The sequence below is a fragment of the Lytechinus pictus genome, chromosome 15, assembly GCF_037042905.1.
Source record: "Lytechinus pictus isolate F3 Inbred chromosome 15, Lp3.0, whole genome shotgun sequence".
NCBI classification, from domain to species: Eukaryota; Metazoa; Echinodermata; class Echinoidea; order Temnopleuroida; family Toxopneustidae; genus Lytechinus; species Lytechinus pictus.
The window spans coordinates 7,203,466-7,229,805 of record NC_087259.1 but is presented as its reverse complement, the minus strand read 5'-3'; the positions used below and the strand labels follow the sequence as shown (position 1 = coordinate 7,229,805).

At 38.1% G+C, this 26,340-nt stretch overlaps 1 protein-coding gene across 1 annotated transcript; it reads left to right on the top strand.

Annotated features, from left to right (window-relative positions):
- The first annotated feature begins 559 nt into the window (after positions 1-559).
- On the top strand, positions 560-12,883 carry LOC129277691 (hemicentin-1-like). Its single transcript, XM_064110302.1, has 6 exons — positions 560-875; positions 5,090-5,407; positions 5,751-6,166; positions 8,407-8,569; positions 9,598-9,741; positions 10,724-12,883. Exons 1-6 carry the CDS (start codon positions 785-787, stop codon positions 10,873-10,875), a joined length of 1,284 nt encoding a protein of 427 aa, XP_063966372.1. The 5' UTR covers positions 560-784; the 3' UTR covers positions 10,876-12,883.
- Positions 12,884-26,340: the final 13,457 nt, after the last annotated feature.

Sequence of the window (26,340 nt, the reverse complement as noted above, 5' to 3'; positions counted from 1 at the left end):
GATGACATTTTTGGCATTTTGCTCCGTGAATTATATTATATGTATTAAGATATAAATATTTTCAGCCCGGACCATCCTTTTAAGACATTTCTCTGACTTCAAAATGAAGCCATCCCCCTGAAAAAAACTGAACACCTAATTACGCCACTTCGAAATTACCATTTACCATCTGTTCATATTCATAAATAACGCTCTATACAGTCTGCACTCGAAGGAAGAAAAGGTTAGGGCAATATTTGCATGTACAAGATCAATGACACAATCTGCGCAATGTAATCAAAGGCGACGTGTCAACAGGTGCTACTAGACTATTAGTCTGTATTTCCAGACTGCTTTGGGATTATCATGCGTTTTTTAACTTGTAAAATGCCATTATCTGCACCTTCGATTCTTTTCTTGCGCTATTCTCTTATTGATCATCAAAAAATTGAGATTCGCTGATAAAAATCAGGCACGCAAGTAACATTTAAAGTTACTTGGGTAAAGAAAATTGATTTCTTCTGGATTGTAGGCTACCACGTCGAGAGCATATCCACGTAAAAAAAATCGATTGAGTTCTGTTGTAAGCCAGTATATTAATTAATATACATCATGGTATATTGCAAAGAATGATCATTAGTTGTTAATTTTTTTCTTCTATCGTCGTCGTTCTAAGCTTAAATAGGCCTTCAAGGTTTCAAAAAGGGTAAAACTGAATTGGAATTTGGATGTAACTTCTGCCTAGGAACAGACGCGAAACTAATTACACTATTCAGATATTACGTCTAATGGTTTTAGCAAATAAATGATGAAGATTCTTACTTTGATCGGGATATACTGTATGATCCTTTTGAGGCTCCCGATACTTTCGGCGACAGACGAATCATCCCAGTCAGGTAACTTTACACTTTTTTCTTTTTACACAATTAATGTTCCCCAAACGTTTTGCATTGCTTTGTATTTTCGTTTTGAAAAGAAAATTGGTGGAGGCCATTTTGTTTTGATTTTAGTACAATGGACCTAATTACAATATCAAAACTAACCACAAATGGTAGAGGGTTAGAAACATGTTCATGTTTACCAATACAGGGGCGGATACAGGATTTTCCAAATAGGGGGGGGATGCATGTTTTCCAGGAAAATTTGACAAGGAAGAAAAGTCTTCACTACCAAATCAAAGTTATTTTGTTTCAGGAAAGTCCTCAAAAGGTCCTCACTTGCACATTTAAGAGATATTCCCTTAATAAATATTGTTGGTGCATCTCAAGTGGAGGGGGGAGGCACGGGCCCGGATATGCCCCGGGGGGGGGGGGGCACTCGACCAAAAAAGTAGTGGGTATGTGCCGCGGGCGAGACAAAAAACGGGGGCCTTGGAGCGGGCTTATTGTAAGAGCAGGGGCGGATCCAGCTTTTTATAAAGGGGGGGGGGGTTGGGGTGGTATGCGAGGGAGCGTAGCGACCGAGTCCAAGCGAGGGAAAATTTTTTTAAATCTGTGTGTGAAAATGGCGTTTCCTTGCATCTAAAACACCACTCTTTTTGGTATAAAAATTTTTTTTTTGATTTGATTTTTTTTGGGGGGGGTTGCAACCCCCCAACCCCCCCTCTAGATCCGCTTCTGAAGAGGGTCCTCGGAACGGGCTTCGGAACGACAAGTGTTTGTGAAAACGGGGGTCCTTGGAACGGGTCGCCTGCGTGTGATTGCGTATCATCCCTATATGGAACGGGCATACGTGCATGTAGCTAGCCCGGCGGCACGGGCGCCGGGTGCGCTAGCGCAGATGCGATGGTCGGACATCGCTCTGCGGCCGCTTTTCACCAAAATTGCGGCTCATTGTAGCGGATCAATACGACTGGAACGTCGCAACGGAAAATATGCGAAGCTTTGGAGCAGATTTTTTTTCTTCTTTTTTCTCGATAAGACAAAAATGTTATGCCTTGGAACGGAAATTTGAGTGTAAAAATGGGGGTCCCCTCCGCGGCACATACCCACTATGCATTATATACTGAGTGCCCCCCCCCCCCGGGGATATGCCCCTATCTGGATCTGCCAGTGTACCAATCACCAGTCCTGATCAGTTTGACCATCATTTATTTTTATAGAACTTGAAAAATCATAATAAATAGATACTGATATAACAAAATATACATGTACAGTATGTGTTCATGTTTTTATTATATCCATCAAGTGTATGTACATTTGATCTATATTTTTTAGAGATTACTAGAAACTACACTGCCCCATCTCAGTCAAGTGTCTCTGTGCAACTGGCTTACAGTGAAAAAAAAAAGAGAGAGAAGACTTTAGATTTAGCATATAAAACTCCTCTATGTAAAGAATTTAGAATTATCACACGTAAATCATTTGTTTAATGTTTTTGTTATTGTTTTTAGTGAGTCAAGACTCGACTCTGACAAATTGAATCTAATGGCAGGGGCCGCGGAATGGTTTTGAAAGTGGGGGGCTGACCATTCAAACAATCACAATCATATGGTCATTTTTACGTTTTTGTGCATGGTTGTTGAAAAAAAAAGGGGGGGGGGGGCTGAAGCCCCTCCCCCCGCTTCCGCGGCCCCTGAATGGTAATTATTCTGTCTTTGCGGAACTTCATCCCTGACAAAATTTGATAACATTACACATGATTACCAGAACCACGTTAGAACCCACACGCACAGCCATTACGCGCATACTATGGAGTACACACACATGTACACGTCCCTATACAATATAGAGACACATACAAACACACACACTCTTTCGAGAACACTCACATAATTTCGAGCACACACTCAAGGTGATAAATACACACACCCGTGTACTATACACTGTCTGCATGTTGTGTACTCGTCATAAATACAAATATAACAAATCACACACTCAAGTAAATTTAATATTCGATTACATTGTCATATATCGTTAATTTGCAATGTGATTTTGTGATTTCGTTTTGCATCATTCAAATTTACATTAAAATTTTGTATAATTTTAATTCTTCCCTCATACAATTCGAATTTTGGAATTTCGCTGTCACGTTCTCGTGTCAGATTCAAAAGCGATACATATGCAGAATATATATATTTCATTAACGGTCAACTGACATTCAAATTGCCCAGAGATCCGTAAGACATCATGGTCCTGATCTTTGGAATCCTCTCCCAGACTCAATTAAATCCTCTTGCTCCCTACACTCATTCAAAGCTAAAGTTAAGGTCATGTTACTATCGGAATATGTAAAATAAACTTTCTTGTGTCATAATCATGTTCTAATATTCCGTTTCCATCATCATTAACATTATTTCCACCACCACCACCACCGTCACCACTATCATCATCATCATCATCATCTTCATCATCTTCATTTGTCATTATCATTATTATTATAATTTTTTTTTTACTTGATTATTTATATTATAGCAAGTTTTGGCTTGTTAGATTTTGTTCTTCTCTTTTTATATTATACTTAATTGATACTTTAATAATTTGTTATTGTCCATTCTGCTCATAATATGATTATATGGTTAAAATATGTTTCGGTTTGTCATAATTTTCAAGCATTTTTTTGCTTACTATGGCAATCCATCTTCTGCTATTAATTTTATGCTAAATGATTTATACCTGATTTATTGTCAATGTATGTTTGTTACATTTATGTTATATTATACTGTTATGTAGAAGAAAAATAAATTCAAATCAAATCAAATCAAATCAAATAATAATAAAGGCTTCTTGGTCCATGTCACATGCAGGGAAACCAAAAAACGTGATATGCCTGCGGTGTATAATTAGGATGTAAACAAATTGTTAAAGTAAAGTTCAATAAAGAAATTACATTCCATATAATTATTGAATAAACCTATCATTGAGACACTAGTGTATTGAAATTTACGTTCTGATAACAATACGATGATAATTATTGACATTTATACTAATTATAATCAATCAAGTAGCGATTGTGGGTATAATATCCATTATTACAACTATTATTTACACTTTTGGAAAAAGGGTGCGAATTTTTTCACGTGGCAAATATCATTATATGATTTACAACACACACACACACACCCACCCTCTCAACCCCACACCATCACCTACCCACACACACACGCACACACCCTCACACATACAAATATATATATATATATATATATATATATATATATATATATGTATATATATATATATATATGTGTGTAAAGTTATACATGTACAACAGCTTTGGCAACTCTTTTATTTAAATATTGTAAAGAAATCACCCGACAAAGAAAATTATAATTGGTATAGTGTCGAAAATCTGTCTATCTGACGGTCAATCGGATCGGGGTCGCCCTAGCCACTAACCCGTCTCTGTGGTCTAGTGGTTAAGGCACCGGCGTTCAAAGCTGGGGGCCCGGGTTCGATTCCCGGCAGAGACATTTTTTCAGCATCACCAATTTTTCCAAAGGGTAGATAGCTCTGGGGAACCTTGATTTAAGCTACGCCTACCATTGTTCTCTCTCTCCCTCTCTCTCTCTTTCTCTCTCTCTCTATATATATATATACATAATAAAGAACATAAAATGGTTCAAAGTGACTATTTAAGGTGATATATAGAACCTTTAAGGATGGAACCCCCTTTAAGAACCCTCTATCGAAGAGTGTGAATTATACTCTAGACCAGTTCGTAGTTACTTCATGGAAATTTTGATCAAATAGGCGATTTAAAAGCAACATATTACGTGAGCATGCCTTACATAGCAGGATGAAGATATCTAATATACCAGGTGACTAGAATAGCACACCAATGAACACTATTTGTTGCATTTCTACTTTGAATGCATATTATAGCATCTCGTACAACATACTGGCAAACTGTGTAATACCAGTCGTTCGAGGACGCATTTTTTTTTTTTTTTTTTTTTTTTGGGGGGGGGGGGTTGTAAATAAAAAACACAATTCGAAAGAATATATGAATAATCAAAACATCAAAGTTTGTGCTTATCTCATTAAATTTCAAGCCACCATGTCACTTTAGTACAAATGACCTTCCTTTGATCATGCGCAGAGTGGAACTATACGAACTGACTTATTATGATATGCCTATATCTTAACTTTATTTCTAACTTCCATGACAGTCAAGCAGCAGCTTTACGTCGACCCCAGTGAAGTCACAATAGTATCTGGTAAATCTGCGACCTTTGCCTGCTTTGCTACCCAGCATCCCGTGACCTTGACCTGGGTCAAAGACGCGATCTATGCATTGGCGATCGATCGCTTTATCGTATCGCCTGAACAATCGAGGATTTCGGTGAGCGTCAATGAGTCGAGGGGTTCATACGAACTGCACATCTCTGACGTGCAACCGGGAGATGCAGGGAAATACCACTGCGAACTGGCGGCCAATCTTCCGTCTGAACACGTCGCTTCAAAACCAGCTAAAATGACTGTAATAGGTACATTCTCCTTGATATAACTGTGAACGTATGATAATGAACTAAAGGCAAACTATAACATTTAGCATGTGAAAACCGTCAATCGATACGCCGCCCAAGAAGTATAGATTAGTGGATTTTAGTACCATTATGATTACAATACCAAGAAACGTTGACTATGTCGCATTTTTTTTTTAATTTTCATTTATTTTATTTCGTACATCGGCCAAATGCTGTTCTTCATATATCACACCATTAATGCAACCCCAAATTTATGATTAAACGTATCTATTTATAAAAATTAATCACGTTCTACTTTGTTTTAAGAATAAACGAATGCCTGTTTTTCTCTTTTGCTGCACAGTGGCTCCAAAATTTCAGACACAGCCCCAAGACTTTGAAGGTATCGAGGGTCAGGTGGCCATGTTCCGATGTGTCGCCGACGGCTACCCGAAGCCATTCTATCGCTGGTTCGACAACTCTCGGAAGCCGATCGACTCCACGAAGTCCAAATATGGCATATCCCCAAGCGGAGAGTATTTGACCGTGTATGAACTGGTTGAAGAGGATGCGGGCGAGTTCTCTTGCGAGGCGACCAACCAGGCCGGGAAGACGGAGGGAAATGCGAAGCTGACGGTGATCATCCCGCCGGGGCTAAACGAGGGCCAGACGGAGACGCGAGAAAATGGACAGGAAGTGACGTTTGCGTGTCATGTGTTGCGAGGAGACGGTCAGCTCTCCTGGTGGAGGAACGGGAAAATTGTGGATGAAAGCAATGGGGTAAATAGATTGTTGCTTGATATTCCATTCAAAATTATAGGCCTACAATAATATTTGGCCACCCATTTTAGCGCGTATATAGATATTTCTTTCCACACTTTGAAACAAGTCGAAGTCACCAAACAATGGAAACATAGATAAATAAAAACAACAACAACACCGCTGTTTCGGCGATTTATTTTTTCTAGTCACTGATTCCAGGAAACTCATCCCTCATATTTTTGGTGAATAAAGTAAGACAAGTTTTGTTAAATGGTCCGATTGGTGTATTACAGTTTCAAGTTGAATAGTAAATTGGCATATGGCCCTGCATGGAAGCAGGGGGCAGTCCCAGGCCCCTGTAAATATGGGGTGACTAGCATATTTGCGCATGCATAGTAGATGCAATGCCGAGTTTTGACTTTCATTATTCTCTGATCAGCTGTCAATAACACGCCCATAAACTGTACTGGTTTCGCAAAATCCCACTGAAGGGTTCATTACATGCCGCCGCACACAGAAAAATCAAGCCATAGAAGTCGTGTGTTGTGGACGCCAGAAGTGGCGTCATAGCACGCGCGACCCAGTAGTTAGAAATCCGCTGCCAAACGCTGTTCTTGGTGAGTCGCAAAATCCTAGCATTTCTCCACTGATCCACTGCCGTCTCCTTCAAAATGGCATTAGCCACCTTTCGCAATCCTCACGGACGCTAATATTAGGGTCCCCTAACACAAAAGTTAAGGCTTAATCATACACTTGATTTTTAAGATTGATTGTACATTATAGTCAATAGAATCAAACGTAGAAAACTGCTCTACAATCAATGCTAAGCTTTGTGTTACAGGGGGATTACAGGCCCTACAGATCTGCTTTTCGTGTGCAAAATTCTTTCCCGCGACACCCGCACCATACATGCATGCACATTACGACTGATGGCTGGAGATATTCGAAATGCAGGACCTACAATAGATTATGACATGGATAAGAAAGTGGTTTTTCAAACAAATCGAGTACATATTGAGTGAGGAAAAAGTTACTGAATTAAGGCTTAGATATAGATCATTACAGTCCATCGAATCGATATTGCATTTAATGTGGATTATTGGTGGATCTCTGGCAATTGATTCCATGGGTCAAATCACCTCTCCAGCCGAATCCATTTCGCATGCGTTGATTATGTACACAGCATGTATACGTCTGAACACGTACCAGCCAATTTTTCTTTTGTTTACTCCTACACAAACTATATGCCTCTAGCACACAATGTAATGGGCATTATGTTGTACTTTCCCCAGAAATGGGGATTAGATTCGAATTCCCGGGGGGACCACTTCCATTGATGAGTGGATACCAGGCACGACCATGCAGTTTCGAAAAGCACCCTTAACAAGGGAAGCAAGGCTTTTCCAGATTATGAAAAGGCATCTCTTAACAAGTATTTAGCTTGTGAAACCCTACAAGTATTGAAAACATATCCTCCTTTTCAGTATTTTGAACATCGTTTTTGACACCCTTATAACGTTACATAGGCCTTTAGGTAACGTACTTGCCCACTCTTTCCCTTTTACGCGTGGTCGCGCCTGGTATCCACTATTCAATGGAAGAGCCCCCCCCCCCCCCCCCGGGCGGCCTCTCGAGCTCTGGGAGGAACCAAATGTGGCTTTGGAAAGTCGTCCTAAATCGGATATATCGCTGTTACCATAGTAGCAACCAGAATTTTTCACACGAAACGCAGATTGAATGTTTCCGTTCCAGATGCGAAACGAAAAAAAATATCATGTCACACAATTTGCATTGCAGGACAGAGTTTTACGACCATGACGACGGGCCCAAAAGTCACTTCCAAAATCAACTACCGTCGCAAATAAGCGTTCGCGTTCTCCAACGAAAGGTCGGGATTTTCGCAATCACAACGCAGACGGATGCATTCTATAACGCAGAGAATCTTTTGTCAAAAGTCCTTCAATGACAAAGCATACTTTGTCGGTGAATCAAAACAGCAGTGTCGTCCTGGACTCCTGGACAAATGGCACTGTTTGAAATTTTCGTCCAGTCCGAATCTTCGGACGGCCTGCTGTTCCGGTCCACCAACTTTCGACACAAATCTCTAAGCTGTCCATTAGGCCTATAATTTGACTTGCATTTTCAAAGGCATTGGTTCGCTGTAGAAAAGGTCTGCAAAGTGATTCCGAAAATGACCTGATAATCCTTCTTATTCGTCGTTACGTCGCAATTCTATCTTGTTTTCCTCCGCCGAACAGGTAGACCAGCGGGTCTCGGTCGAGACTCACCCGGAGACCGGCCATCTCCATCTGACCATTCGCAAGATAGAAAAGAGTGATGAGGGAATGTGGACCTGTGCGGCAGTCGGTAGAAAAGGCAAAGATACCATCACCACTGTAGAACATCATCTTACCATCAAAGGTAAGTATTGAAGGATTAAGGTTTAAACCAAGGAGGTTTCAAATGAGACTAAAATGGTTAAATCACTGCTCTTAGAAGGGGTACACTGTAAAAAAAAATATTGGGTAAAATTTTACCACGAGGGTAATTATGTGTCCAACCAATTTGGGGCAGTATTACCACCCAAGCGGGAAACAAAGCCCAAAAGAAATGCTCAATGATGGTTAGACACTAATTACCCCCATGGAGCACTTTTACCCAATTTTTTCTAGTGTAGACGTGTACACCCCCCCCCCCCCCCAAAAAACAAAAAAAAACAAATAGATTTATTCTATTTTGTAAAGTCATTGTCTTGTTTTTTTCGACATCGATGTTTCGGGGTTTTCCTTTGATATCAGGCCAGTTTGACTTTATGAAAGCAAAACTTATCACATATCCATTATTGATTAAAGAAAATCGCGTTTGTTTTGGTGGATCGCAAACTAAAATGGTGACGAGAGGACTGGTATTGGCGTTTTACGAACCCCTGGTGCCCGTTTCAGAAAACCTGTTGCAATAACAAATTCGCAATAATTTCAAGCTACTGAAACGATTCAATTTGATTGGCTGATTCAAAACTTGTTAAAGAAATCCTGCATTTGTTATTATTACAGGTCTTTATGAAACGTGACCATGAATTGTCCACCATCTTAAGGATCCAGCCCGTCCAAAAAGTTTGCCTAGTCAAGGCACTGGATGCAGTCTGAAGTCACACCAATACCACAGTCCAATAGCTCTACGGCGGCCGTACGGCGAGTCGAAAACAGCCGTTCTATTCAAACAAACGGCTGTTTTCGACTCGCCGTACGGCCGCCGTAGAGCAAATGTGACCGAGGTATTACGGAACTGATTCCAGAATTTCAAAAATATTATTTCCTTTTTTCTAATAACATTTCTCTTGACTACTGCTAGTCAGAAAAACGAGAAAGTATATAATGGTACCTCGAGTATCTCTAAAGCTGTGATATATGATGTCATAATATTGTTGATTGTCTATAACATCCATGTAGTTCGTCCGATCGTGCTTCAGCCCGCTACGCAGTTGATGAGTGTTCGAGTCGGCGAAAGGTTGTCCATGTCTTGCCAGAACATAAGAGCTGGTGGTGGCCAACCAAGCTGGTACGACACAAGACACGGAGTCGTAGTAACGGATGGTAAGTTATCAACAGACACATGGCCGTACGCAGCATAAGGGGCAGGGGCAGTTGCCCTCCTCTCCCAGGAAACCTACATTTTTTTACTAACAATTTTCACAAAAAGTGTGCACAAATTCCTTTAGTTTCCCCTTTAGAAAAAATGAAAAAGTGCCCCCAAGACAAGCTCAGTGACTTTGCTCCCTCGCTTTTTTTAAATTTATGCGCCTTGCCTGCACCCCCCCAAGAAAAAAATATATAACCTAGAAAAAAAAAGAGAGAAAAAGAAATAAAAGAAAAGGAGAAAGACTGCAATATGATATTGTTTTCTGAATATCATGGAAAAATCTACCAAAAATAACACTTTCGTCTATTTGGTTTTTTTTCTCTTGTTGGCTTGCTTCGCTCTCCTTGGCTTATTGCGTCGTTGATACTAAGTCCGGGTGACTTGTGGGTGATTTATGGGTGTATAATATACACGTTTTCTTTGTATTATTACGTCCCATAATATCACATGATTTTGTTTTCGCTGTAGAAAAGTCAATTAGCGAACAGGTCACCCGGAAATCTAGGCCTACATTGCTGTGATAGGTTAAGAGATCACACCTATGCACACTCGAATCAACAGGTAAACCAGTGTGAAAACAGTATCATAGAGATTAAGATATGCAAATTGGTCACTCAACTCTATGTCATGTACGCAAAGCCATCGACGTCATAATTTGATTATCTACCGTAGATCACATATATCATAACACACTGCAATCGGGCAATGACGTATGATACACGCTTAGTAACGTGGCGTTGATTTGACCAATCAGTGGTTCCTTTCTTTTATCATGCCTAGACAGCGAAAAGTCTGCTTAATGCATGGGAAATTTAACACAACTTTGGAATAGTTTTTATATCTATCAAAATATGTAATTTTTCAATAATTGAATCTAGATTTCAATATGGCGAACAGATCTTTCATACATTTTATGGACTATATTTTCGTTTGCAGATCCGAAAAAGAGAATCTTTGTTCGCTTCGACAAATCATCGATAACTCTGGAACTGTTTGTTGGTGAAGTGGCTCCCGAAGACCAAGGCGTGTTCTGCTGTGTGACTGACGGCGACATGAACTGTTTTATGCTACTTGCTTTCACAAAATAGATCCAGTTGATTATCAGAGAGTGTGAACGCGGTGGAAGGGGTGAAAAGTTAAAGGGAAATTTCACCCTGACAAGTTTATTATAAGGATAGTAGAACACATGAGAAAATGCATTCGTAAAAGTCTGAGGAAAAACCATTAATAATTGAAAAATATATAATTCTAATTTTTCAATTTGTGATGTCAGATGCAAGTAGATACCCCAAACATCTTGTTACATAATTTTTTTTTGTAAAAAAAAGGAAAATACCTTCAGTATATCAACAGACAAATCATTTCACACCTGCCACGTAAAGAAAAAAATAATGAGCCATGAAAAAAATTGAAATTTATGCATTTCATAACGAAGCGATAGCTGCTCGTATATGACGTCATAAATAGTAAAAAACAATAACATTCTAAAAACTTTTTTTTTGGTGGATTTGGTGGATTTTTACAAAAGAAAAGTCAGGGTGAACTTCCCCTTTAAAATAGCTTGGTTCTAATCACGCCCACCTTTACCTTCGGAACGTGTATGATGTTCTTCCAACCAATGTCTTGCGAGGTGGTATTGTCTTGACAGGGTCTGTTATTATATATAGCTTAAACATCTTAAATGACGCTTATTTGAAACACCAGTATAAAGCGCCCTACAAATGTTATTATTATTATTATTATTTCCTAAAGCACTGCAATTCTTAATAGGTACCACTGTTTATAATAACATTATAGGAAGGTTGCTACTTCCGATTTTCGTTGTTTAATATAAGGGTTCTTAATGGTATTTTATAAAGTATAGTCTTTGTAAGAATCTGTGTGGCTTCACATAATTTTCGAGAGGTGGTTCTCATGGCAATAATGTATGGTGACTCGTAATACACGTATATGCCTATTTTGCGGGCATTCTTTATTGAATGGCGACCTTCATCTACAGATTTATTTTAAACACCGACACCTAAAAATATGAACTGCTCAGTGGTACAGGAGGAGTGGATCCAGGATTTCAGAATTAAGGGGACTGGGCCCCCAAACTTATTTTGACTAGAAAGAAAAAGTATTTTACTCCATGAAGGGACATTTTTTTTAAATAATTTTGAACGGGCCAAAAGAGGGGGCCACTACGTACAACACGATGCTGTTCATATACAAATTCTGGGCTTATTGGTACTTGTTTCTTTGATCTGCGTCTGAATAATGTCCCTTGTATTTTAAAATACGTCATCCCAAACTGACCAATCAGAAAAGAGGATGCCAATAAAAAGCCCTTCCTGATTGGACAAAAATTAATGAACAGGTGCGTGATTATCATATCTTGATATAATGGTTAACGTTGGCCTACAGATGGAGGGAAGGGTACTTTGGCGTGCTTCCCCTCCCTAATTTGTTGCGCCCAAGAAAAAAAAGAGAAAAGGAAAGACAGAAGGGTAAATGGTAAATTGTGTTGATTTTTTTCACCCAATTGTTAGAAAGCATGAATGCTTGTAAGCAAGCAACGAGAGGACCGATGGTTTAAGGTCCTCTGGTAATGAGGCTCTAAAGGCCTTACAAAAGGGCACTAGCGCATCACGTGGGAATCGAACAATGATCACCGGTCTCCCAAAACCCTGTTCCACCGACTGAGCTGTCGCACCTCCTGAAATATGATATAATTTTCTGAATATTATGTCAAAATCTACCACAAAATTGGATCTTTGTATTAGAAATGTCGAAATCTTCGCTCGCTCGCAAGTTTAAAAATCATTTTTTCTTGATACGCCACTGATATCTGGCCTCCTCACAATTTTTGGCTCATTTGCGCCACTGATGGCAAAGATAACTGTATCATCATGGCGTTGGTGATTTGGTTACAAACAAAATAATGGTACAAACGTTTCGTATCTTCGCATTCTTCGGCGCATTATGAGTTTTATTGCATGTATATATTCATTGTAAATATATTTATTTAATTACTTCATGGGGTTTCTGATCTCATCTAGGTAACAAAGTGTTTCATCTTAATAAAATAAACAGTATTTTACTGATTTCCACGAGACTGTGCCTTGTTTCATGTTTTTTTAACTCTTTTGTTGTAATGTTAGGTGTCAGTGGTATTAATCAATGTTTATGTTTACAGACACACAATTATCTCGAGTGTCATAAAATAAAGCACTGATAAAATGCGCCCATCCAAGATGCGTTCTTTTTCGTACTAAAGATGATGGCGAAGAGGATACGTCATAAATGCATAACTCATAAAAAAGGAGAAGAAGACAATAGGAAAAAGATAGCGAGAGAACGAGAGAGCGTTTGAGAAATTATTATAAAGACCAAGAGAGACACACAGACAGAAAAAGAGAACGTAAACATTCTTTGTCCATGTCCGTGGTTACGATTTTGGGCGTGCTGATTGAATTTGACGAGCAAAAAAGAAACAAAAAGGTCTCACTACAAAATGGAGGTCATTTGGTCCCGAGAAATTTGACAAGTGAACCCCCCCCCCAAAAAAAAAAAAAAATAATAATAATAATAAAAAAGAAAGAAAGGGGTTTCAATAAGAAAGGTTACACTACGAAATGTATGTCATTTTGATTATATTTCTCCACTTTGCCGCACCTAACAGAATTCCAGGGGGGTGCTGCCTTTGGAGAATAAAATTCCTGCAACCCCGATTCCCATGGCCATATCCATGGGGTATTCATTAAATTCTTTGTTTAAAGGAAATTCTTTCAAATCTCCGAGCGCATCAATTAACTTTAAAAAAAAATAATTAACTTCCTGAGTGTCCTTTTACCTCCTGTATCACTTGTCCGTTTTTATTTCGAAAAGGAGCTTTTTGTTTAATACTGGTGATATTGGAAAAAATGGAACAAACAAAAATTGATTATAATACAGTCTGAAGTTATGACGGGTACTCCACGCTCGGGATAGCGAACCTGCAAGGAACAATAAATGATAAGCACCAATAGGGGTGTGGCGACGGGGGGGGGGGGCAAGTATAAGTGTAGTTTTGTTTTGTAATGACTGATCGAAAAAGAGATGTGAAGTGCCACCGAAAGATTGCGGAAGTAAGTCAGTTTAAATACGCTGCACTATCTGACTATTGTAAATCTCCTAGCGTGTATATGGGGGACTTGGGGGCCATGGACCTTTCACGACCCCCCCACCAAAGAGAGAGAACGAAAAAGAAATTTTAAAAATGTGCAATATGATATAATTTCTGAATATTACGTCAAAGTCTATCACACACAAAGACATTTAGATTTGTGTATCAAGAAGGTAAAAATCCTTGCTCACTTGCAGCTTTTTTTGTTTTGTTTTTAATTTCGCCCCATACGGCTTGACTATCTGCCCCCCCTGAAAATTGTTAGCTAAGTTACGCCACTGGTAGATCTCTTCCAGGTCTTTAATTGATAAAGTATGCATTATGTGCTACTAAATTATTGCTTCAAGCGTAGATGGCGTCCTTCTAAACGGGGTGATAACGTACATAAAATGTGTTAAGCTAGTCCAGGATAGAAGAGCCACAACCTTGTTTTTTTATATATACAATATTTTTTTATGGTTTCTTGTCAATTCGAGGGTGCTGATCACGAATCTGAATGATGCCACTCGTGTAACCTTGAGCATTTTCCGCAAATTGGCAAAATCCAATATGGCCGCCAAAATATGCAAATTACCCATGAAAATCATAAAATTGTCCGCACATTGGCTATCAAATGCATTAAATTGTGTGGCAGGAGTGAAATACTCTCTGAAAAAATAATTTTTGACAAAATATTTATTTTCCCGATATTCAAAATGGCCGCCATAGGCCTTTGTATACTCTATTATGTACAATATGAATAGGTAAAACTAATTTTCACAAAAATGAGCACTAAACTGCAATAAATCGCGATGTATGAACGAAGTAATATATGCAAATCATCATTACTAACGAGATATATCATTTATTATGTCATATATGGGAACATTGCTGTATTTTGATATCTAAAATAGCCGCCATTGGCACAAACAGTATTGCGTACAATGGCAATGGGGCCCAAAAATTCACAACAGTGATTACTAAAAATGCTTATTATGAAGATTAAACGAGTGGATTACTGACTAAAACATAATTGTTAACGAAATATATTATTAATATGCCATGTATGTGATGAATGTTGTATTTTGATATTCAAAATGGCTGCCAAAGGCTCTAAAAGTATTATGCACAATGAGAAATGGGAGAAAAGAAATCACAAGAGTGAGCACTAAAATGCATATATATATGGGATAAATTAATTGGATACTGTCTAAAAACGTATTTTCAAACGAAATATATCATTCAGGTTTCAAGTTTGTGTTAAATACTGTATTTTGACTTTCAAAATGGCCGCCATCGACATTAACTGTATTATGTACAATGCAAAGTGGGAAACCAATATTCACAGGAGTGAGCACCATAAATGCACGTAATATTGATCTATGAGTAAAATATTGTCTGAAAGCATAATTTCTATTAAGATATATCATTTATTCTGCCAGTTAGGTGGTAAATACCGCTATTTTAAAGTCAAAATGGCCGCTACAGGCCCTTACGGTATTATGCATAATATGAATGGGAACAAATCATTTCAACGGAATTTGGCTTTGCCTGGTCAAATGGTGATGTATGAGTGGAATATTGTCTGAAAGCATGATTTATAACAAAATATATCATATCTTATGTAATTTAGGTGATAAATACTGCATTTCAACATTCAAAATGGCTGCCATATGCCCTTTTTGTGAACATTATTTGTCTCCACCCAAATTGTATATTATAGGATAAGTGCCTCTGGTGGCCATTTATAATTCAAATATGCAGCATTTATCACCTCAATTACACAACATTATGATATATCTCGTTAGAAACCATTATTTTAGACAATAATTCACCCTTACATCACAATTCACAATTATATGCAATATTTAGAGTCAAGCAAAGCCGAATTCTGTCAAAATGATATGTCCCATGTTACAATGTACATAATACTTTTAGGACCTATGGCAGCCATTTTGGATTTCAAAGTACAGCATTTATTACCTCCACCATGTCCACGACCAATATGTGATTATATAGATAGAAATAATGTTTAAGACAATATCTTTACTCGTACATCACAGTTATATGCATTTTATGATTCTCACTCTTGTGAAAATTAGTTTCTCTGTTCGCATGTTACATAATATTTAGTTAGGGCTTGTAGAGGTTTTTTTGAATGTCAAAATACAGTATTTATCACCTATATTGAAGAAGGAATGCGATAACTTAAAAAAAAAACGTTTTCAAATAACGTTTTACTCATACAACAGGATTACAATTATGGATGTCATAGTCAAACAAATCCAAATTCTTACAAAATATGTCCCAATTCACATTGTAGATAATACTGTTAGGGCCTATAGGGGCCATTTTGAATTTCATAATACATTATTTATCTCATGCATGACAAAAGAAATGATATGTCTTGCTATAAAACATGTTGTCAGACAATATTTTACTCGTAGATCACAATTACATGCATTTTATGTTTCTTACTCGTGTGAAAATTAGTTTCTCCATTCGCATTGTACATGATAAATATAGGGCCTATGGCGGCCATTTTGAATTTCAAAATACAGCATTTATCACATAAATGGCATATTAACAATGATGTTTTTAGTCAGTAGTCCACTCGTTTATCTTAATAATATGCATTTTAGTGATCACTCTTGTCATTTTTTTTGGCCCCGGCCATAGCCATTGTACATAATACTATTTTGGCCAGTGGCGGCTATTTTACATATCAAAATACAGCAATGTTCCCATATATGACATAATAAATGATATATCTCGTTAGTAATGATGATTTGCATATATTACTTCGTTCATACATCGATTTTTTGCGGTTTAGTGCTCATTTTTGTGAAAATTAGTTTTCCCTACTCATATTGTACATAATAGAGTATACAATGGCCTATGGTGGCCATTTTGAATATCAGGAAAATAAATATTTTGTCAAAAATTATTTTTTCAGAGAGCATTTCACTCCTGCCACACGATTTCATGCATTTCATAGCCAATGTGCGGACAATTTTATGATTTTCATGGGTAATTTGCATATTTTGGCGGCCATATTGGATTTTGCCAATTTGCGGAAAATGCTCAAGGTTACACGAGTGGCATCATCCAGATTCGTAATCAGCACCCTCGAATTGACAAGAAACCATCAAAAAATATTGTATATATAAAAAAACAAGGTTTGGTCAAGTTTCTATGGGGCCTATCCTGGACTAAGCGTAAAGGTGACTGGGTAAAGACCAGTGGCTTTGTAAACAAGGTAAATATTTTTCACTATTAACCGGATAGCGTGCCATGTAATGAGATATTTCGAAGGTATATTTTTAAAAATGTATTTTCAAATTCCTTTGTAGATTAGGGCGATGAAGTGGGTTGATATCTCTGGTAGTTACAAGGCTAGGGGTATACAGGGGCTGGGGCTGGATAGTAATTGAACCTGGGTGTTCTCTTCATTGCAAAAAACTCCGGTGTATAACACCAGCCCGGAATCTATTATGTCCACACCATTGAAACAACACCAGTTTGAAATCAAACCGATGCTGTTTTAATACTAATCGGTGTTGTATAAACACCTATCTGGTGTTAGACCAATATGAAAATGGTGTTGTTTAACACTTCTCTGGTGTGGACATTATACAAATTATGGGCTGGTGTTAAATCAACATCAGTTTTTGCAGTGTATGTGTTCTCTCTACACCCTCCCCCTCCCATTTCTCTCGCCCTCCGGTCGCAGATTTAGACTGCCTATACAGATAAGTGAAATCCCATTTTGACACCTCCCCCTTACTCCCCGACAGGTAGAAGCTGACAAAGGAACGAGAACGAAGGGGGCAATTAGAGAAAAAGAAGGTCGGAGAGAATGGGGAGGAGAAATTTTATATTTACAACTATTGTCATCCTCCAGAATATACCCCCTTGACGAGAATATTTTGTTTCATAGAGTGATGGTAGAAAATGGTCTTGATAGAAGGGTAAGAAGGGGGTTAACAAGGGAAGGGAGTGGTGTACTAAAGATAGGAATAAACACTGTATACACTCTCTTTGGCTTTTCAATAAAACACTCCCCATTTTCCCATTTTGTTTATCGCCTTGCCAATTCTATCCTTCACCCTCTCTTTCTTTCTCTATATATTCCTCTCTCTTTTCTCTCACCCTCTTTTACTCACACAAGAATGATATTGACAATGTTCTAAATCTGAATTGGAATTCTATGAATTCAAGGAGGGTCTAAAGTCTCTAACATTCTTGAATTCAAATATTTTGAAACGAGCGTTGAAGGAAAGGAAATTACCACACAGAACAACAAACACCAAATGGCAAAATATTCATCGAAACATTTTACTCTTTTCGGACGATTCATTCTCTCTCATATCAATCTCTCGAAACATTGAGCCCTCCCCACGCCCTCTCCAAATACCTTCCACCGCCTTCCCTATTCGCACATGATCCATATATACTTTACCACGGCCCTCTGTTTTTCTCTATTCGACTTTCCACGACTTTGCCCGTGACGTCATCATTGCAATCGTTCTTAATCTCCGCTCATTTTATTCTAGAATGATGCATTATATCTTTAGTCATTTGAAAACACAGGAGAAGCGACGAGGATCCATCTCTTAAAAGGGAAATCTGTTATTTGTTTAAACCACCTTTTGTAGTTTCGGGGGGAAAAATAGAGAAATGAAAAAGTATGGCTACCTCATCAGTTATCTTTCTGACGGTCATTACTGCGTGCTTGGGATTGATTCCATACTCTTTATCTCTTCCTGCTCAATATGCTGAAGGATCATCAATGGCTGTAAGTGAGTGTATTTGTGTATATATATATATGTTATATATGTATTCATTATTTTTATTGCTATGCCTATTCGCCATCCTCGGATCGCCATGCAAGATTTGGGCGGGGGCGGAGAGAGGGGCCCATCATATTGCATCCGTCCACATCGCTCGAAAATGGGTGTGTTTGAGACGTTCGGGGTCGTCGAAATTTTCATTCGGAAACGGAGGCATTTTAGCTTCAATTGAGATAAGCATGGTAACACTACTGAATAGGGGCGGGTACCAGGGTATTTGGAAGAGGAGGCAGGATTACTTAAAGGTGATGTTATATTTTGTTCTCAATTAACACGATTAAAAGGATTATACTACCAAGACCCCTCTTTTTGGCATTCTTCTCCCTACCTTTCCCCCTTCATCACTAGCGTACCTACGGGGGGGGGCAGTCTGCCCCCCCTGACGAGCCACAACCCATGCAAAGGACGTACCCCTGCCCCCTGACGAGCTTGAAGACCTTTATTGCCCCCCTGACCAGCTTGAAGACCTTTTTTTTTTTTTTTTTTTGCTTGTCAAATTTTTTTCTAGTACAAAATCCTTTATTTGTGATTGAAGCCACTGCCCTTCATCATTTTTCTTTTTTACTACTTGAAAAAATATTGTTCCATAATTTGAATCACAGCGTAGTTATACTTGACTGATGACTTAAATTGGCTTAACTGAATCTGTGATGTAACTGTATAACCGTATTAGATTACGTCACACATTGTTTTATTTCTATTTGATCTTCATATGATTTGAATTATTCTAATTATTCATGCATATTATAATCAAACACAAATAGGCCTATAAGTAAAAAATATATAATTAGAACTCATGAATGCAAATTATTTATGAAACATTGAACTACCGTGTGAATCAACAACATCTTGACAACTGTTGTGTATATCGTGCAACTGCGTTATACAATGAATTACCGATAAGCACACTTAAAGAATTCAATAGACAAATAAATGAATACTTGGCTGATGTATAGTCCATGGCTGTTAGCTTTTCTCATGCTGCACACAGCGAGGGGGGGGGGGATGATAAAGAAGGTTTTGGTATAACTTGTATTGTTAATGGGGGTTTAATTGATGCATTCAGTTATGCATATGTAATATTTTGTCTTTTTTCTCTCTTTCTTCAATATCAAATTTCCTATGTTTTGCAACGTAAACTATTTTAATGTTTTTACGGACCCCATGGAAGAAAAGAGTAATTATTTTAATGACGCTGAAATGGGCAATCCTTTCGATCATTTTATCTATTCAAAATATATGCAATTCTTTTTTTTTCAATTGACGCCATCTATGTTATATATATTTATGTATTGTGCTATTTAATAATAGGAAAATAAATAAACAAACAAAACAAACACCTCACAACTCCCCAAAGTTAAGAAAAAAATATGCCATGAACGCATATGGCAGGAATATCTTCTTCCAAATAAATTTGATACCATATTTTATGGGGTATATTATGTTAACGTTTAGATGATCAGGAGGTATTTTTTGCAGTGATGTAAATTTTGATTTGCTCAAAGTAAGGCATGATTGTAATGAATTAATCCAGATGCCAATGATGCCATAATGTAACACGAATTAGTAAACATATTTGCTAATCCCTTTTCAATGAAATTAACATGAGAATTGATACTAAAAATTTTATTAAACAATTATAATGTAAATTACTGAAAAAAATGTTTTGACATGGATTTTGATGCAATTCTTGTAGGATTATGACATCTGACTTCCATCACTGCAGTCATGCCTTACGCAAATCGAAATTTACATCACTGCAAAGAGTGATCGTCCAAGCGTTGACACGTTATACATCAATATTATTTGGGAGAACATACTCTTTCGGGCCATATATAGGATAATCATGTGTTCATGACATATGTTTTCCTTAAATTCGGGATTTGTGAGGTGTCAATTTTTTTTTTTTTTTTTTTACTCACTTGGTATATTAGGCTCACGATTCGAATCTTTTCATCGCCAGAGATGAAAATACTTAACAGAAACATAACCAGATGACAGAGGAAAAGACTTTAGATATTCATGATTGATGTTGTCGGAATGAAATCACTTTACCCATTTTAGCACCTAGTATTATATTTCATTTTATTTTGGCCAAATTTTCGTATTGTGTTTTTGTTTCTAAATGAAATATTCGTGGCCCAGATTAAAGCCTACTGCATCTACAAATTACTGTGAATATATTTCTTACGCAGGGCAAAATGAATGGAACCATCACACCCACCTCATCTTCATACGTCACCGGGGAGGAGAACTTCGAACCAACGAGTGATACAGAAAACAAGACGGCTCCCGCCATGCATCTTGCGCATTATGACGTCAGACGTCCCGATCCCGTTTTTCGTCGTCTGCTAGCAGATATTTTGAAACTGACCCGTTCCCCAAAACAGACCCTGCTCCAAATCGCATCTCCATCTAATTGCAATTTGTCGGAAAGTACTTTATCAACATCAGCATCGACACCGGGGGAGACGACGGCGTCAAGGAACGTAACGGATCATCTAAGAGCGACGACGGAGTCACGTGATGGAGATAGATGGGCGTGGCTTATTCTCGGTGGAAAGACAAATGCTGGTATCCGTTTTTCAAGCGTTCGTTCTCTTCTAACTAAACTGAAACCGGCACCATCCGTAACAGAAAGGCCTACACCCATCCCCGTTTCGTAATCACCTGCTATCAATAATCATATTGAATATAATTTCATGTACTCAGAAAAATACCAATTCTTATTTTTTATACAAAAATAACACTGCAAATCTCTGGTGTTGACCAGAGAAGTGTTAAACAACACCAGTTTCGTTTTGGTCTAACACCAGATAGGTGTTTATACAACACCAATTAGTATCAAAACGGCATCGGTTTGATTCCAAACTGGTGTTGTTTCAATACTTCTCTGGTGTGGACATAATAGATTCCGGGCAGGTGTTAAATCAACACCGGAGTTTTTGCAGTGTATAGGCAAACGTAGTTAACACTCGGCCTTATGGACCTGCCAGTTTAATCGGAAAAGAGCCTGGGTAAACTCGCAATTTGCCAGCAAAAAAAAATCTTAGGTGACCTTTGCAATACGATTTTAAGAAATATGCTTGCGTTTTTAAATTTTCATACACATCATAATACGCACTTAATTTCGTATACGAACATCTATATGAGCGGCACAGGTAAGATAGCGTTCAAGTGAGCAAAGTGTGCGAAAACTGGTAAGCGGGTTTCTTTCATCAAAATCGTATATCTCCACTATTATTTACTCTTAAGGGTCGAGTGATATATCAAATTAAAGGTAAAGAAACGGAAAACAATAATCACTACAAAACTTGGATTTGAAAAATTCCGAGTTGTCTCTCATTTCGGTATGACGAGTCACATATATTCCCTTTCTCGTACCCATAACTCAATCTAGTACAATATTCACTTGGGAGATCCACACTCGACAATGTCTATTTAATTATTTTTTATCCCTTCATTTCCAATTATTTCCTCAGCATTACTTTTATAACTGAAAGAATTATTATTATTATTGTTGTTGTTGTTATCATTATTATTTATAAATAAGAGAAATCAATACATATTTATGAAATACCTCCTTCCGCTCATCACCATGCATTCATACGGATTTTTCTTTTGTATTATTTCGTGTATGTATAAAGGATATCAATATGTATCTTCATCTTCTTTACTATTTACTGGATTGATCTGTCTTAATGTAATTTTAGATCCTTCCCTTTCCAGGGATTTCCTCAGCGTTATTTTTCTAAATGATAGAATTCGTCTTATTTTATACTTATTTCCGCTCACCATGCATTCATCATGATTATTCTTCTGTGTACTATTTCGTGTATGTATGTAATGGATATTGAGATGTATTTTTATCTTGTCATGAATATTGTGGATGAAATAAAACTTAAAACTCGAATATCGATTCCAAATTTGCTACCATCATTGCGGAAAATAAACGGGTGAAAAGGAAGGCATGAACGAAATGAAAGAATGGAAAGGAGATCAAAAACATCGAAGGAAAAGAAGAAAGAAAGAAAGCGAAAGGAAAGAGCAGGCAAAGAATTTTCTTTTCTTTTTTCCCCTTTTTCCCCCTTGCCTGTCATCTTAAAAAAAAAAACATTTTCACCTTTTCTCTTTGCCGATAACGTTTGCGAATTTGCTGACAAGAAAGTGAGGCGAGGGGTGCGGAAGGGGAGTCACACCTCTCCCACACCCCCCGCGACCGAAAGCAATACTTCTTCTTTTATTAATAAAAAATACATCAATAAACAAAACCCTTTTTCAAGTAGATCGTGATGGAAGATATAACAAGATGACATCCTTTTTTTTTAAAGGATAAGCTGCACACATTTGCAAAGAATCGGGGAGAGAAGGAAGGGGAAACAGAGAGGGGGAGGGGCGGAAAAGCGAAGGGGGGAGAGAACATCGTTAAATTGAGGGAGAGAGGAGGAAGAGCGAGAGAGCAAGATATGAATCTCGGGAGTTTCCTATGAGAGGTACAGAGAGTGGATGGATATGCCAGGATACAGTGGCGTAACAGGCGGGGGGGGCAGGGGGGGCAAGCTGCCCCCCCTGGCGGATTTCACCGGGAAAATAAAAGAAAAACGGGAAAAAGAAAAAAAAGGAGGGAGAAAGAAAGGGAAAGGGGGAGAAAAGGGGAAAGGGGAAGGAGGAAAAGGAAAAGGAAAGGGAAAGGGAAAAGCGAAAAGAAAACGACGAAAAAAACTTTTTTTTTAATGGAAAAAGAAGGAAAGCGGGAATATGTACGAAAGAAGAACATTTGAGAAAGTGTATCATTCCGAAATAGGCCTATGTTATGCAATAGCACGATGGGAAATAAATCAAAAGATGACAAATTGGCAAACAATAGCGGGAAACGAAGGTAGAATGGAATTAGTCAAAAGCTAAATTGGAAAACAAAGAAAAGGGACAAGAACAAAAATAACAACCGGGCTGCCGATGATTGAAATTAAAGAGCGGGAAGAAAGATGGACATGCATGCAACATTGTGCTACAAGCTTGCTAAATTTTATGTAAATAAGCTATTGGGCTTTGCCCCAGACCCCACGCAGTATAGGGGCTCTTCATTTATAACCTTCAAATGGCTCTATAAAGCCCCCCGTTTAATCACTGTCATACAGGCGGGGGGGGGGGGGGGGGGAGGGGTCTTGGTTCCACACCCAAGAGGAAATAGAAACAACGTATAATGAAATGAATGGAAACAATGAAATGTGTAATTTGTTGCATATAATGGGAAAATCTATCACATAATTAGAATTTAATTTCAATTGGCAATTTTTTCTTTCCAGCTCGCTTTGCACGCTGGCGACTTTTTACAAATTTCGCCACATTGCTATGTTTTGCCCCCTCAAAATATTTGGTTCATTACGCAACTGGGTTGAATAAACGTGTTGTGTAAAAGTTATATTCTCTATATGCCCGCGATTTGATTAAAATAGCGGCAATCTGCAACGTTTAAATGGCTTTGATATCAAGAAGTTCCGTGGGCTCCGCCCCGGACCCCACCCGTACAGCACTGCGTATGGAAGGGTTGGGCCATGGCCCCCAAAAGTTTTACAAACAAAAGCAACAAAAAAAAGGAGGAAAGAAACGCAAAGGAAAAGTGTAGGATATGATTTTATTTACTGAATATAATGTCAAAAAATAGTTAGATTCTCATGAAAAGGTGATTTTTTTTCTCGCTCGCTTCGCTCGCTCGGGACTTATATATATAGCAGCTTTTTAGCACATGTGCTATACTGTGCCCCTCGTATTTTTTAAAAGTCTTTATGCTACTGCCGCAAAGAATCCTTTTCACAGTGGTGTACAGACCACAAAAAGGGAATCTAAGGAGAGAAGAGTGAAATATATTATTTTTTTAATATCATGTCAAAATCTATCACAAAATTTGATTTTTGTAAAAAAAAAAAAAGGTCAAATTTTTTGCTCGCTCGCTTCGCTCGCTCGTTACTTTTTTTTAGAAGATAAATTTTGCCCGATACGCAATATCTGGCCTTCTCAAAATAGTCGCCTCATTACACCATTACGCCTGTTCATACCATGATATGACCGGGAAATTTTTGGCTCTTGCCCCCCCTGGCCACCGACCCCTGTTACGCCGCTGCCAGGATATACATGGTGTGCAATAAATGAATAGAAATAGCATGAGAAATTTTATAGGGTAAACAGCTTAATTATCATCGGCTCAGAGGATCGATTTTGAAAGGGGAGTGGTCATTTACTCATTTTTAGGCATGGACATTATACCGAAAAATGTGGGTAGCTAGAGCGGCTCATGGTCTTATGCCAATTCGTCCAATTACCAATTCGTCTACTATCATTCGGTCTACCATCAGTTCGTTCACTATCCACATGGTTTAATAATTTAATTGTCAATTCGTCCACTTACCATTTCGTCTAATATCCAGTTGATCTAATAGCCATTAAGTCCATATACCATTCGGTCTAATTGGACTGAGTTAATTTTGCAAAATGAATGAAAATAAAATGAATATTAAACTAACTGGTTATGAGACGAAATGGTCATAGACGAAACGGTAATTAGACGAAGTGATGATTTGGCCAAATGGTTATTGGACCAAATGGTTGCTAGATGAAATAAACTAGCCCATGTAGTGAGTGGACGAGCTGGCAGTACGCGGTCTGGCAATTTACCAGCTAGAGCCCCCTCCCTGTTCCGCGGTTCTTGCTCACTTTCCGGCAAACTTTGTAGGATTAAATAATAATAAAGAAAATAATGAATGAGTTTGGAGTTTGTATATTCGGTATCTCGGTAATGAACATTATAATCTTCATGATGAATCGAAGTAAAAGTTGTATTCTCTGTTTTGATCCATACTAAAATCTAAAGACAGTAATGTCAAAAGACAGTGTTAATACCCAGTCATGTCGGCATCCATTGGCGTACAGAGAGGGAGGGGGGGGGTGGACCCCCCCCCCGAAAAAAATGATGGATAATAATAACATGAAAGTGAACATGAAAGAAAAAAGGATGAAAAGGGGGAAAATGTGAAATATGATACTATTTTCTCAATATCATGACAAAATCTGTTCACAAAATTAGATTTTTATATTCAAAAGTTCAAAATTTTTGCTCAATCGCTTTGCTCGTTCGCAGCTTTAATATTTTCCCCATACATGTCTACTCCCCCTCAAAACTTTGGCTTATTACGTAAATATGGACAAAAATACATGACACTTAGAATGATTGTGTCATTCATGTTAATATATTCAACACAATATTGATGATGAGTGGACACCAGTGAAGATTCTTCGTGATCGATATTAATATGATCTGAATCTCACAGGAATCGAACCTGTCCCATCGCATCATCTTTATTGTGTTATTTTTGGTTTAGCCTTTTGCAAGGCCTTAATCTACATTAATTTTGCTACTCTCAACCAAGGTGTCAGAGGCGTCGTTCCGGGGGGGGCGATCGCCCCACCAACGAAATATTGGGGTGGGGGCAAGCACGGCGTTTTGCCCCCCCCCCCAATAATTCCGTAAGTGCAAAAGAAAATAAAATTACAAAGTTACACAGAAATTGGCAAATTGA

Excerpts from the sequence above, each read along its gene's own strand:
- LOC129277691 (XM_064110302.1), top strand. The coding sequence starts at position 785 with ATGATGAAGATTCTTACTTTGATCGGGATATACTGTATGATCCTTTTG. Across the intron at positions 6,167-8,406 it reads TTGTGGATGAAAGCAATGGG|GTAGACCAGCGGGTCTCGGT; the intron begins GTAAATAGATTG and ends TCCGCCGAACAG. Across the intron at positions 9,742-10,723 it reads CGGAGTCGTAGTAACGGATG|ATCCGAAAAAGAGAATCTTT; the intron begins GTAAGTTATCAA and ends TTTCGTTTGCAG.